A 15842-nucleotide genomic window follows, 5' to 3' on the forward strand; every position below is an offset into this window, starting at 1 on the left:
CCCCAGTCAATGCCATAAGGAGTCCTTCCTTGCAGCTGTCTTGATGCACAGTTCTCTCCATAGGACTGGTTTGCTGATGACAGGACAGAGCTGTGAGCTTTGTGCCCCACCCCTGAAAGCCACCAGATGAAACAAGAGCAAGGATTTGGATATTTAAGCAGCACGTGCTCTCTGACCCTGAGCCCTGTGAATAATGACAAAGTTTAAATGCCAAAGCTCTCTTAGCATCATACTTTTGTCACCATGAGCTATTTCACTGTGATAAATTACATTAGTGCTTCTGTGTCTCTCATGGCCAAAGCCAGCCTTGATCTACAGACCCACCAGTTTTGGTGACACTCATGCCCAGGTTTTTACAGTGTGCTAAAATCTTTGCAATATCTGGTTCCACTTATATCGAAGAGGAGATCTGGCTTCTTAATGGGTCTATCATGGTGAGACTAGAGAAAGTCTAATGAAATCCATGCTGGGCTATTTCATTATCTTGCAGGCAATAAAACCATCAAAACACAGCCATTCATTATCTTTCCTATTAAGGAAGAAAACAAGTGATCTATATCATTTAGATTATCTTATTGTCCTCCCTGTTCAATAATGATAGTAGCATAATGAACATTAAAAAAGGCAATGTATATTATTCACTCGTTTCTTTCCACAGTAAGAAAGCAGTGCCTTAGAAGGAAGAATAAGCTTGAGGGCTCAGCTGCATAAAAATTGCCTATTTTACAGCTCATTGCATTGTTAAGTAACATTATAGTGTAATTTGGCCTTTGGGATATAGTTTTACATAGGGTAGACTAGCACTTGCAATTTTTTAAAAATATTCTTTTCCCCCAAATATGTTACACATAACCAAATTCAATATTTGGACTTTCAAATCTGCACTAAGTGGAAATGATTATAAGCATACATGACAGTAGGCTGCTTCTGGACTCCAATTCAAAACCATAATTTTTTCTAAAGTGATATATTAAACACTTCAGAATTGCTCATCTCTACTGTCTATCTTTTTAAAACAGATTATAGGGTCTTTATGATAAGAGCTCTGTCACATTGACATGCCATAAGGCTGGGATTGTAGTAAGATATTTGGAAGGTTAAAAAAATACAATTATTATAATAATTTTTGTCCTGTTTTCATAAGAAGAAAATTATTTCTGTGACTGCAGCATTTTTCCCTATCCCTTCCTCAGTTTGTCAGTTCTAACAACTTCCAGGAAATTTTCAAACAAGTGCAACACAGAAACATGTGTCAGAAATTTAATTCCTCCAAACTTCATGGAAACAGGTTAGAAATGCCAAGGTAAAAGGCAGTTACTGCTGCCAAAGGACACCAGAGAGTTGGGCAATTGCATTGGCTACACTGCTACCAAAGCAAGCCTTGGTAGGAGCACTTCTGGCCTGAAATCAAAGGCAACTGCTCTGGGGCTCACCCTTCATCTCTGATGGCAATGCAAATTTAAATAAAAGGGGGTTTTAAAGGGTATTTAAAGTACTCCAAAGCACACATCTTCCACAGCTGTCTAGAGCACTGGGCACAAATAAAAACAACACCTCAGCTGCAGAGTCGCCATTGGTAGCATGGGAAAGAGATTCAGTATTGACCTTGTGTTTAATGAAAATTGCACTAGAAGTGGACCAGGGCAACTGTGGAGTAGGTTTAGCCAGTGTTTGAATTCAACAAGGCCAGAATTTTACATCTAGGGAATGCCTTTTCACAGTTTCCATAGCATTTTTATTTCAATTAAGCCAAAATGAGATTCTAGTCTCCTTGGCTGTAGGAAATATACTGAAGCTAAAATATATTGCTTCGAGGCAGTGACTGAAATCAAATGCAAATTCAGAAGAATGTGTCATTATATTGCCCATTTCTAGATGACTAAAGAAAACAGCATATAAAAGAGCAGAATCATATATTTTACTTTCAGACTGGATTCTCCTACAAATAAATATCAAAATCCCCAGCAGGTAGTAAAGACAACCAGACTATGTGAAAGCAAAAATGTTCCAGTTCCCCCTAATAAGAAATTGCCCTACAAAGAATTTGACCAGCACACATCATTTTTTAAAAAACTAACTTGCAATAAGACTTTTTTATTTAGTAGAAGAAATTGAAACTAGGAAGCAAATAGTGATATTTCATCTCAGAAGGGGAGGGGAAATTCTGGGTTATATTCTGGAATTAAATTTTAATAAATAAATGCATTATTAAAAAATTAGTAATTCAGGCATCTAAAATGGTTATGTGGCAGCACCTCAGTCCTGTGTTACAGATTCACTGTAATATCCAAATCTTTAATTGTAAGCTGGCAGTAGAAGGTCCTTTGTGGTAATTTAGCTTTAAAACAATTAAGTTCTTAATGCCACTGCAGCATAAATTTTTCCTACCATTTACAGCTTAGCTGAAGGGATAAGGCCAAATGTTGCCTTTGGACAACTGAAGCTGGAAGTAAGGAATGGGAACAAAACCTCTGCCTTGGATTTCCAGAGGGTGGACTTTGGGCTGTTCAAGACACTGGTTCAGAGAGTCCCTTAAGAAACAGCCCTTAGGGGTCCATGGAGGCTGGACATACTTTAAATGAGGAAATCTTGGTGGCACAGGAGCAGCTCATCCCTATGTGCCAAAAAAAAGTCAGAGAGGAAAACCAGTCTAGCTAAATAGGAAACTGTCCCTTGAACTCAGGGGGAAAAAAGAGAGTTTAAGGTATTTGGAAGAAGGGGCAGGTAATTCGGGAAGAGTACAAGGATGTCATTAGGTCATGTAGAGAGGGAATTAGAAAGGCAAAAGCTCCGCTAGAACTCAATCTGACCACTGCTGTGAAAGATAATAAAAAAGTGGGTTAATAAATGCATTAACAACAAAAGAAGGGCTAAGGAAAATCTGCATTTTTTGTTAGATGTGGAGGCAAACATTGTAACCAAGGGTGAGAAAAGGACTGAGATGGAAGGGCTGGAAAATTCCTTCTTTGTCTCAGTCTTCAACAGAAAGACAGGTTATCCTCCAGGCAACTGGCCCTGTGAGCTGGTAGACAAGGATGGGGAGCAGAATGGACACCCTGCAATCCAGAGGAGTAGTTAGTGACCTGCTGTGCCACTGCTGTGCTCACAGGTCTCTGGGGACAGATGGGATCCGGGGAACTGCAGGTCTGTCTGCCTGTCCTCAGTGTCAGGAAAGGTGATGGAGCTGCTCATCTTGAGTGCCATCATGTGGCACACACAGGTCAGCCAGGGGAGCAGGCCCAGGCAGCACAGGCGGCATTTAGGAAAGGCAAGTCCTTCTTGACCAACCTGAGCTCCTTTTATGACCAGGTGACCTGCCTGCCTTTGGATGTGCCTACCAGGAGCTCAGCAAACCCTTTTTCACATCTCTCACAGCATTTTTCTGGAGCAGCTGGCAGCCTGTGCTGCTCTCCCTCTTCACTGGGTTAAGAACTGGCTGATGGCTGGGCCCAGGGAGTGGTGGTGAATGGAGAAAAATCCCAGCGGTGGCTGGCCACCATTGGGGTCTCTCAAGGCTCATTATTAGTCCTATTTAATACCCTTATCAATGATCTGGATGAGGAAATCAAGTGCACCCTCAGTCAGTTTGTAGATGACACCAAGCTGTGCAGGAGGGAGTGTTGATCTGCTAGAGTACAGGAAGGCTCTGCAGAGGGATAGGGATTTTTGGGGTGAAGTTGTGTTTTTATTAGATCAAGATATATTGCTGGGAACAGCAAACTAAATTTCAAGTACAGAAGCTCTCCTTCAGATGACCCAAAAGCTTGCCAAAACACTTCTAAATAAGTATTTCCATTTAATGGAAACAGTTACATCTGCCATCAAGTTTGCTTCTCTAACTTCCTAGTCAAAGTGTTAACCCATGTGCAAAAAGTCAGCAAAGCAGAGGGCATTCAGACAGCAGCAGAAACTCATTCTTTTATCAAGTTCATGGTCCTGAACACTACAGCAAATATTACCAGAATTTTTTAAGCCTGTACAGTAGAAACAAAAATGACATAAATTAACAGCCTTGTAAATTAAGACTCCATACTGCTAAAGAACAAAACAAACAGACTGGGTAAGGGTCTTTTATCTTTTTCACACTCACATATTCTTCTCACACAATGAGATGACCAACAGATGTTGTACAAATGATCTTGGGAAACGCAGTTTCAGAGAACTGGCACTGGCACATTTTAATTTGTACCTAGGTTTTTACTTTATACAGACATATTTTAAGCTATGATTTTGGTTGAACTTTTACATTTGCAGCACTGCAACAATATAAAAAGCACACAAGCATGACCTTTGTGTGATTCCTCTGACCCACCCTAGTAAGCTTTCTGTCAAAATTCTCAAATAAAACAATCCCAGGAGTTCTTCTACACACTTCTCAAATTAATAAGCAATCATGTCTCTGTTCCCCAGCAAAGTCAGAGCTGCATTACCCTGAGTAAAGATCAGATCATTACATTTATAGTCTCATCCCTAATTCACTTAGCTATGTGAGTAGCAAATCTCCTAGATTCTGCCCCTCAGGAGGTCTGATTCTCTCCTGCTCACAATATTACACTGCTGCCTGACTTTGTGTAGCCAGGAGAGCTCTGTATCTTCAGTGAGTTGGAGAGAAATCTTTGTTGGTCAAAACCTTTCTTTCTTAAAGCTCATGTAAAACTGAAAGGAGATATTCTCAAGAGCGATATCCCAGTAAGTTTGTAAACAAAATTTGGCAGTAAGATAACATACACAGAACAATCTTTAAATTGTTAACCTGCTTCAAAATCAACTACACACTAGCACTGTCCAAACTTTGTAAAAATGGCACATTATGCCCCCAAGACTAAACACAGGGGAAGTACATTAGCCAGCCACAAGCCTTAGAAGTCAATGTTTTGACTGTTCAAAATTTTGGATGCCTTTTCAATTTCTCTAACCTAGACTCAACCAAGGCATATTATTAGGCAGGTATGTTAAGAAGAGTTCAAGCTCTTCCAGGCATTGGAACTTTGCTGAGTTTACTTTTATGCGTACAGGCTTCCTTCTATCCCTTTTTGGGATAAAATAAATGACAATCCTGAGTAGGACAGATGATGAGTAGCATATCCAGCAGAGGAAAAGATAATAAGCTGGTGCCTGAGGCTGGCACTAAAAGCAGCACAAACTGGCACAGGCTCTTACAAGCCAGCAGGGACAATAACTGGATGGACAAAGCAATAATGCAGCAACTTCCATCCATAGGGGAGAAAAAAAGAGAGAAGGTGCTGTCACTCCTTCCTGTTCAGACAGTGGGCAAGTTTTTTAGTCCCTTAGGAAGAACTATTCAGTGGTACCTTTGTAAAGGCTCCTGGCTGTTGATACTTGCAACTGAAAAGGGAAGTTGAGGAGCATCCTCTGGATGAAGTGGAATGTTGAAAAAACAATCCTTCAAATCAATGATTAAAAGTGGCCCCTCTCTTGGGATCATTGAAAGAGAGGGATGTCCAAGTTGAAGTGGTCCCATTTCCTTGATGACCTTATTAATTCTTCTAAGATCATGAAGTAATCTCCAATTAGAAGTTTTCTTGTGAATAACGAACACTGGGGGATTCCAGGAACTGTTTGTTGGATTAATGGGGTCTTTCTGCAATTGTTCTTTCACTAAATGTTCCAGAACACTAATTTTCTTTTCTTCCAGGGGCCACTGGTCCACCCATACTGGGTCATTCATTTTCCAGGGTAATTTTAGGGTGCACCACCTCAGAGAAAAGGGTTCAAGACTGGCTTGCCCAAAATCAGAAAGCCTCTTTTTAATGGCATTGGTTTAAGAAATGGGAGTCCTGTGCTCTGGCTCCTTTTCCAATGACAGTTTCTGTCTTTTGTTCATTATCTATTTAAAATTCATACACAGTCTAAAGACATGGGCTCAGGCGCTCTCCCTCCCTCTCAAGGAAGCTCTTGTTGCTTCACCTGCAGAATCATATCCTTGCTGGTTTTCCAATACAGGCCAGTGGGGATTTTGGCAGATGGCCCTGGTATTATGAGAGCCATGAACATTGGTACTGAGAACTGGCTTTAACCTGGAGGAGTGGGCAGCCCCCAGAGGACAGGGGGCCTGGCTGCTTCTGAAAGTCAGGAGGAAAGGGATCATGTCTCCTACATCCTGGGGGAGTGCCCTGGGAAAGGGATGTTTACCCAAGCACCTACACTGGGGAAACATAGGGAGAGGCCCCTGGCTGGGCTTCAACAAGAAAGGTTGCTACATTCAAGGCTTTGACTAACACAAAAATGGGTTTGAGGCCCAAGAGAAGAATGAACTCTGTATTCTGAGGAAGTTCAGCCTGTCTGGGGGTGAGACTGCTCAACTGAGCCCCCCAAAACCAGGGAGCCAGATACATCTAGCTGATTAGTAACAATGAGTAGATAGTAGTTGTGGAGGGATTGAATGTAAGAAAATAAAGATAGTGCAGAAGGTAGTCTCACCCCTGAGGAGTTACAGCTGTACCAATCACCAAAGATTAGGAACAGGCCTGCCCTTAATAGGCCACAGCTGTGTCCAATAAGAAGAAGAGTGCTACAAAAGAGTGGCTTAGCTGGGTATGAAGAGTTGGAGTTTGCTGTCTGTGCTGTGAAGAGACTGGAGTTTGGTTGCTTTGTGAAGAAGAAGGAGCTGCACATGAGAAATCACTGAGAAGGATGGAACTTTTGCAATATGATGACAAGTAGTGACTGATTCCCAGTTCAGCACCTACAACTATCAGGAATAGAATCATCTGACCCAATCTATGTATTTTAGCCATTTGGGCTGGGCTCTTTTTTAAGGTTTATGCCAAGAAAGAAGCAATACCCACAGGTAATTCATCTGATCTGCTAAGGTTGACTTGAAAAGTTCCTGGTTTGTCTGCTGAGGACAAAAGGAGCCTGTAGTAGTTCACACATAGGCATCAATATTTAGCAGTGCAGGTGCGATACAAGCATGGCCCACAAGGCCCAAAGGACTGTCTGTGATGCTGTATTTTGCAGTGTCCCATCACTCAAGTAGGACGCTTACCAAGCTCAAAGAGGACCAGGACTGTGCTGCCTGGTTTCTGGTCTTACATGAAAACACATCCCCAGCAACTCAGAACATGGTGCCTGTGTGGAACCTTGAGGAAGCTTTCAACAATAAAAAATACAAACAAACAAAAACCAACAACAAAAAAACCACAACAATGACAAGGCTGATAGGAAGGTGAATACAAAACCCATACATATACTATGGCAGTGTTCTTCCCTGGGTGGGTTCAGAACTGAATTACACTGCGTTTTGGAATGAATCTTCAAATTTATTTCCTGAAAAGGATCTGAGGTCTGGTGCACAACAGCTGCTGTGCGAAATCAATCACATGTAGTGAGAATATTTGCTCCAAAACTGCACTATTTCTCCAAATTGCAAATCTATATTTAGGCAATGAGGACCATGTTCCAAAGGTAGAACAAGTGATATTCAAACAAAAAGACACCTGAGGTCATATTTTTATTGCTCAGATTGACTCTGTGAAATCAGGGATTATTGAAGCTGCTACTGGATGAGGATCTGTTATGCAGAAGCTCAGAGCAGACTATCCTGACTATTCCTTTAAATAGATGGAGTCTTGGATTATGCCTTAATCCAAGACTTGGGTCAGTCCTTAGGTTATCCAAAGGATGCTATTGTGAACTTCACTAGCATCTCCCAACTTTCCTTAAATTATTAACTGAGGGTCCATAGAAGTAGAAAAAATAGCCTTACCTTTCCAGGAGCATTCCTGAAATACAGAATGTTGTCCACACTTCAGGAAAAACTGGTTTTCTAGGCTCTGATCCAAATTTGAGAGCAGGTTACCAGGAGTCCAAAAAGGCAACCAATTTCTTCAAATGAATTAGAATGTTACAAGCAGGGCAAATATTTCATATACAAACAAATCATCAAAGTCTAAAGATTAAAGTACACAATTTTTACAAGATGAAAGACATTTTAATAGAGTTTATTCCAGCGGTAGGTCAGCTAGGTCACAGCAGGATGTTAAATCCTGCAGTCTCTGAGGTGTTTTAGAGAGCAAGAAACCAGATAGTAGTCAAGATGACTTACTTTTATAGGAATAAAGAACAATAGAACTGACCCACTTCTGTGTTCCATGAAAAGTTAATTCACATTAAACAAAAAAAAGTTAAAAAATGTTTACAGATAAAATCAAGATGATCAACCAGAGATTGGAAAATCAGCATTTCTGGAATTGCTATTCAGAGGGAATTTCCAACTGAGGCAACATAGATATTTTCTTTGGCCATCTAATAGACGCTGATGTAAATATTCTGAGCCATTTTAGGGCATCTATACAAATATGAGCCTGCTGCATAGTAGAACATATGCAGACTCTTTTAATGCAATTATTGTAGATGAGCTCTCAATTCATTTCACCTTGTTAGCACATGCTAGTTACCAATTCAGACAAAACTGAATACCTGAAAAATCTAGACAGTAGCCAGTAAAGGGAGAAATAGCTGAGATGCTAAGTTCATTGTTATCAAAAATACAAAGGCTGCTACCTGAGACAATGTGAGAAATCCCTGAACAAAGTACCAACCATAGCAACAGTGGGGACGGGGTGAAGTGATAAGAGGAAGAGTTTGTCTGGAGGTTATCACAGAACTAACAGCTACCAATTCACTTTGCAAGCAGGGAAAAACTGAGCACTGTATGGGATAAAATGCTGAGCACAGAAATGCACCACAACTCCCATGCAGATGTCCCAGGGAACAAGCCTCCTTCTACCTGTGTGCAAGGATAAGGTGTTATTCAGTCCTAGGTACAGAAAGAAGTGTATAATTTGTTTATTTCCCTGTCAAGCTGAGTAAGTGAGTTTCTGCAGCATGTTGGAAGAGGCCACATGTTCTCCCAAGGACAATATTATTCTGATTGCCCCCTGCTCCCCTTTCTCAGCTCATTTTGCTCACCTCACATATGCAGACAGCAAAGTTGAGGGAAATGAGCTTCAGCCAGTCCCACATAGGTTTCCACAGCCCCTGTTCCCTTGTGCTGATCTGGCTTTGCTGCTAGCTCAGAAGCCCTCTAGGCTGTAATCACACTCCCTTCTGTCATTGATACACACAGAGTTTGGAGAGAATCTTTCGTTTGCATTGCCATGGCAGCTGTAACAGCTCTCCTGAGGAGGTTAGCTCAGGCTGGTAAGTCATTTGTTGCACCTACACTTGACTCTCCCTTGTCATGCTCCACATCATTTTGGGCACCAAGACCCTGCCCTTATGATTAGTGACAACCTGCCTTTTCTCTCCTGAAAACTTCCTTTAGTTTTGGGCTGCAATTCCTGCTTACACAGGTTCTTGCAGAAAACTCAACCTCTACTTTTAAGGTATTGCTCAAAACTTCCAGTGTCTTCCTGGAAAGCCAGGGCTTAGATGCCTCTAGAGGATTTCAGAAGTAGTATGCCAGAGACCCACGAATCTCAGGTCACAGTAAGCCTTTTTTGGTACTACTTTGAACCAACAATCACACTCTGTCTGATATTATTATCTTCAGAAAAACAGCAACCTAATGTAGCATCTGGCCCACCCTCCCACAAGAGCTCCCTGATGAGGAACTGTCTGTTTGGTCAAGCAAATCCTCCTCATTAGATCCAAACTCTGCAGGCATTACCCACTTGCACATGCAGATTCTGTCTCCAAGCAGTTACATAATGGGAAGCAATCTCAGCTTTGGGGTATGCATTAAATATGTTAGGCAGGTGCTAAAGGAGCTCACCTGTAAAGCTGACAGTGAAACAGGAACCCACACTGCTCAGATGCAGCACTGGACTGCAGACAGTAAGAAACAGCTCTGTCCACAGAGTCAGTGAAGTGCAATACCTACCCTGCAGTCCCATCCAAACTTGCATGCTGCTCCCCTTCCTTACAAACAAGCACAGATTCATTAAATGATGAATTCTTTCTTTAACACCACAGTTCACATCACATTGGCACCATGATTCTTTAGCAGTACCCAAACACTTCCAAATAACACAATTTATTGAAAATGTTTTGAAAATACATTTGCAAATTACAGTCAATCTTAGGAAATTCTTCACTTTTCACAAAGCAGTGGCCAGTGTCTCATTGGGGAAGACCTACAGTGACACCAATGATGCTGTCAGCATTTCTAAGGCACATATTCACAAACTACTTTAGGAAAGTGCAGCCATAAAAATACATTTTATGTTTCATTACCATTAAAGCTTCTTTTAGTGAAAAGACAAATTTGATGTGTAACCTGAGATTTTCTAGAGCAATGCACAGCCCTCAAACTTGCTGTTTTACAAAGCTGTAATAAGGAACATGGTGCTACTTATTTTTGTGCAGATATTTACTTTTGATGAATTAAAGCAGACATTTTTGAGAGTTTGACACAACTCTCAAAATTCAGAATTTTTCTTTATAGGAAAGTGTGCCCCAAGCATCTAGAGCCCATCAGTTACATGGATCAGATTCACCTCCTGTGACAGGTTTGATGATGCCCCAATGCTAATAGGATGCTTACACCCCTTACACTTTAATGCTGCCTTACACCCAGAGCAGCACCTCTCACCTTCCTCTTCTGTCCCAGTGGTTCAGGCTCCGGCCCTGGCCTTGCAGGGCTGCCTGAGCTGTGATGCAGTTAAATAACTTGTGATTTCTAAATTAAAACACATCATTCCATTCTATTGGGGAATAAGTGCCATGATGATGGAGTGGTCACAGGATACAGAAAACAAGGGTGAACCTTACTTAATTTGCTTCACACTTATTTACTACAACTAATTGAGTGTGACACAGCTGGAACCCAGATAACACCCCAGGTTTATGACTGGTTTTTCTACAACTTTCATAAAAGTGTTAAAACTGGAGTTTAATATATTAACGTATTTACTTTCTCTCTTACAAAATACAAATATGAAACCACCTTCTAGTATCACTTCTGTAATTTTGTAGGTCAGACTTATGTTCAGCATTATCAGACTTCCAGGAGAAATAGAGAAAATGAATTTATGTGAAATCAAATTGCTTATAAAAGCAAAGTGAAAAAACTTATATCCAACATTAATTACTATAATCACACAGAGCTGAGGTACAGCAACCATTTTTCATTTGTACATATTGAACAGCAAAAAAAGTAATAAAAATATATATATACAAACTTAATAGGAAAAAAACCTGAAATGGTTTTCTACTGCTCAAGAGAAAGACAATTTTCTCTTAAATGCTTTAGTGCATGGCCCTCCTCATTCCCAAGAGCTAATGCATTTATTCTTCCTGTTCCAAGGCAAACTGAAACCAGTCAAATCTTTCTTCAAATCAAGAAAGGTGTGAACTAGTGAATTGATACATATTCACCTGAGATTACTCTGAAATATAGGACAAGATAACAACGATTAACAGCTAAGGTGCACAACTGTTTGGTAACTTTTGAAGCAGCATTTACACAGAACAGTTTTTGCTACAGAACAGTAAAACTGCCATCTGTAATGAGAATTATTGAACATAGCAGGGGAAGAAACAGTATGAGAACTGCAAGCAGCTTACTCTTCTACTTTCTTCTATTCAATATTGTCCTGTTCCCAAGTTTTCTGTAACATAAAAAGAGGGAGAGAAAGGAAGAATAAATTTTAAAATATCAATTATTAAAAATATTTAATCTTTAACTCAGTTTATTTCATGCTTATGTAATTCTCACCCAAATGTGTTGACTCATTTCAAAGTAGTGCTAAGTAAATTCTATGAGTTTTATCTAAAGTGAAACCACAAAGCTAAATATAATCTACACATGTATTCAGTTTTGATTAATGGGTAGAATTAACCACGAGATTAAAAAAAAAAAGCCAATGCTTTTCTTATTTTTTGAAATCTGGATTTAGTTATTTAATCTTTTCTAGAGTAATTCTGTTGAATAAAAATCGTTATCAACTAGTGACAAGTTCAAACAAAATCAGCTTGGCTACTGATAACCACTTAAAAGCATCACAAAAGTGCATTCATCCAAGCACTGAACAAGTCACCTGCAACAGAGAACTACCATCCATAAATTCCATTGAGGAAAGCAAGGGCTTTTCCAGAGGCACTGTCCTGTACCTTGTGTTGGCTCAAGAAACAGAACCATTGTGATGTTTGGAGGTGGGAAGGATCCAGGCAAGAGTGAAAAGGAATGTCTTGTCTACTTATTTTTTGGTTATTTTAGGGCAGGCATCAGTACTATATGTACATGTGCCAGGTCATTTAATCTCTTAACATTCTGTTCTTTGCTCTCGTAATTTGGGGATGGATCATTATCTTTAACATGTAGTACAGGAGAGCAAAAAAGAATTCAATTGAAAATCATAGAAGAAACCCCTGCATCTAAGGACTGAACTCCAGTTTCTAGTATCCCATGCCACTACTTGGATCAGGAACCATCAGGCAGAAATGCTGTTCATATGTAGCCTCAATTGTCTGCTCAGCACAGCTGCTCAGTGTCAACACCATGTGAGACATGTTCAGAGGGGAAAGTTGTGCCCTCCTCACAAAAGTGCTCAGAAATACTGAAAAGCTGAATGGGACACTCATACCAGCCCCAGCTCTGATGAATCTGCATAGGAAAAATAAAGTTTCAAGCCCAAGTTTCAAGCCCAGATCCTGCAGAGATCAGGTGTCTCATAGGAAATACAACCTCCAAACCAAAAGGAAATGTACGACTACCACGTTTACAGGTGAATAAACAACCAATCCAACATCACTCTGGCAAAAGCTATGGCAAACAAAGCTACAATTTTATAAAACCTGTTTGTATCTCTATCACTCTGCAGATTGAATACAAGTATTTATGTTGGGATGTCTTAGTTGCATCAATGCAATTACAGGTGAATATTAAGGCAAAATAAAAACTAATGTCTACACAACGTAGTTGAAGTGATTCTAAATTGTAAACTGAAGACACAAAAAAATTAAATATAATTTAAAAATGCATTTTTAATATATCTTCAAACACACAACTTGGTTTTGTACAGCATCCTACATAAAAGATGTACCCAAAATACTTAGCAGACTTTAACATCTCAATTTGAGAGTTAAGCAGCAGATGAGGAAAACAATTAAATGCTACAGACAAGAAAGAAGACATAAGCTCTCAGATGGGACTTTACACAAATGGGAGAATTAAGTTAACTTTATTTCCTGTTTTAAGTCTAAAATAAATCAGTGTCATAAAGCAGTATCAAAACATTTCAGTTTACCTCAATAGCATCATCCATTTCCGTGCTCACATACAATAATTTCAGCTTGTGTCAGAATAAGGAAACTCTTTTTCTGGAGAGCTGTCATCACTTAGGTCACTGTAGCTGTCACTGTTGGAACCAATAAGAATTCAGAAAGATCTAAACCAAATATTTCATTTCAAGCCCTCCAACCCATGATGCATATGATCAACACTTTCCTCAAATGCAACCCATTTCCAGAAAACTTCTTTAGGCTCATGCTAAAAACATGGTATTTTAGAACACCTTCTTCTAAAGGAATGGGCTGAAGTCTGGAGTTTAAGACCTGATGCAAAATAATGCTCTACCTGATAAACAGTACATTCAATTTCTTTTTGCTTGCCTCCTGTACATTCATTCTGCATTTTGCTGGTGCTGTGTGTCTAAGATCATGGTTAACATGATAGATAATAACAGGTATTCCGAGCTAAAATAAAAGGAATTTCTCCCTTATGGTAAAGAAAATCATTAAGTTAAGACAACTTTATTAGCTCACAATTCTACACTTAAATTATAGTTCTTGCTCTTTTAGTAAGAACACAAATAATTTTCATTGCACCAAGCAATATCCTGACAGTTTTTCTAGAGGTTTTATCCCCATTTGTTGTATCCTGAGAGAAGCAGACTGGTTTTCAGAGACCAAATTGCCATGCAAGTGATTGTTTTATAAGTGGTAAGAACAAGGAAACAGCGAAGAACAGGAATCACCACAGTGACTGAGAGAAAGAAGTGCCCATAAACCACATTTTCAGTTAGTGTCTATTGGGTCTCCAAGCTTATCTTAAATTTAAGTGTACTTCAGAAGTGCCTCCAGCCTCAACCCCTCCCTACTATACTTCATGCTACAGTCTGTTTTCCGGATCTTTTAATTTCCCCAGATGAGAAGCCAGCAAAGGCAGCCCAGGGAACAGATTAGGTACATTTGAGCAGCAATAATTGTGGTCAGCCCTGTGACCCTTCAGAGCCCAGGCCATGGTTAGCACAGCACAGTGGGGATCTCAGACCCCATTTGTGTGGGATCATGACAGCCTTGGGTGCCAACTCTGTGCCAGGCACTGACTGCACAGCTGTCCTGTGACACCTCCCCTTTACACACCCCTTCATCCTCCAGACAACAGGACCCTACTCATGTTGTGTTCCCCATCTCTGGGCATGATCGCCTACTGAGACATGGAGCGCATAGCCCAGCCAGACAGAGCCTTATCAGTGACTGCCTTATCAGTGCCAGAGCCTAATCAGTGACTGCCTGCTGGACACTGCTGCAAGGGAGCCATGCAGCCCCACAGTCTCTGATGAGGCTGCATTGGGGAACAGTGAACAAACTGCACTCAGCTACTCTGCTGCTTGCTACTGAGCACTGCTTTATAGCCTGAATTTCACCCTCTCTTCTTTGAGAGAAAAGGAAAACTAAAGAAAGAATAGGTAAAAAACAGACACTTAAACAGAGTGGGACAGGAGGAATGGCACCAAGAGTCACCTCATTTAATTTCTACCTCTGTTAGGAAAGTTTCCCACAGTTACAGCAAGTCACTGTACCAAATCTGTGTAAAACAGCATAGATATTCTGGCTGTCCTGACATTCAGACTTTGTCTACAGCATTCTGCCCTGGTCTGTGTGACACACACACTGCTGATGTGTTCTTATAAAGGGTGTGTCACATCAGGCTAGTGTGAAATGTTCAATTGGATCATTTCATCAGCTGGTGATCAATTACACAGTTCAAGTGAGGAAAGTGTTGTTAACAGTATGATCAAGCATGCCAGATGCACAAGACAAACACAACATTACCAACATTGTACTTACTTTTTTCTGAAAGTACCCATGGAAACATGGAACAAAAATTCAGTATTATTAAAACAGTTTTGCATTTTCACATCACAGCAAAATAGCAAATACTGTCCACAGAGCAGAGAGTAAAACTGATTGTAGAGAACTGCACAATCTTATGACAGCCATGATTTAAGACCCAAAGTTTTCAGAGCACTTCTATTTTTTTAATTATCTCTGCTAGCCAGTGGCAATCCCAGCCCAAAACCATGCCAGAGCTCTGTAAACAACACAGTATGGGAGTCATGCTTAAGTAGAAGTGCTCACCAACCAACGGGGTGAGTGGGCAACTGCCCAGCTTCATCTCTTGAAGGCAGTCAGGTGCTGATCCCCACCCAGCACTCTCCTCATAGGTCCTCCCCCACTCAGTGACACAGGTTTTAGAGGGATTTGCCCACAGAAGTGGATGCTTCTCTGGTTTCACTGACTTACCACCCAAACTTCTTAAGCCTGTTTTCAGTTTCCCAAAGCTGAGGCTCACCTGGCCACTAGTGCAGAGGCTAGAACACTTAACTCGGATGATGACAATTTTGTTCCCGCTCCCACACTGCCCAATTTCAGTACAGGATTTGACACCAAATCCCAGAGAAGGGACATTCCTGACATCACCACATTCTTGATTTCTGCAGTAGCACCTCACAGTCTCCCCTACTTTAGGGCTGATCTATGGGGTGAAAGTCAGTTTGATGTCTCACAAGCAGGTCACAGGGCAAGAAAGGCAGGGGAAATACCCAGGTAAGGATCAGCGCTTGGGCTTCAGACTCAGGTAGAGGCTATCA

At 40.6% G+C, this 15842-nt stretch overlaps 1 protein-coding gene across 2 annotated transcripts in view; it reads right to left on the reverse strand.

Annotated features, from left to right (window-relative positions):
• Window positions 1-10019: 10019 nt before the first annotated feature.
• CTPS2 (CTP synthase 2) overlaps window positions 10020-15842 on the reverse strand; it is a 59022-nt gene continuing 53199 nt past the window's right edge. For both annotated transcript variants that reach the window (XM_058824840.1, XM_058824841.1), the window contains 2 exons: window positions 13215-13325; window positions 10020-11576 (listed from right to left, as the gene is read on the reverse strand). In XM_058824840.1, coding sequence (XP_058680823.1) covers window positions 13256-13325 — 70 coding nt within the window. In that variant the 3' untranslated portion in view covers window positions 10020-11576; window positions 13215-13255. The remainder of the gene's footprint in view (window positions 11577-13214; window positions 13326-15842) is intronic.

The sequence above is a fragment of the Ammospiza caudacuta genome, chromosome 2 (assembly GCF_027887145.1).
Source record: "Ammospiza caudacuta isolate bAmmCau1 chromosome 2, bAmmCau1.pri, whole genome shotgun sequence".
In the NCBI taxonomy this organism is placed as follows: domain Eukaryota; kingdom Metazoa; phylum Chordata; class Aves; order Passeriformes; family Passerellidae; genus Ammospiza; species Ammospiza caudacuta.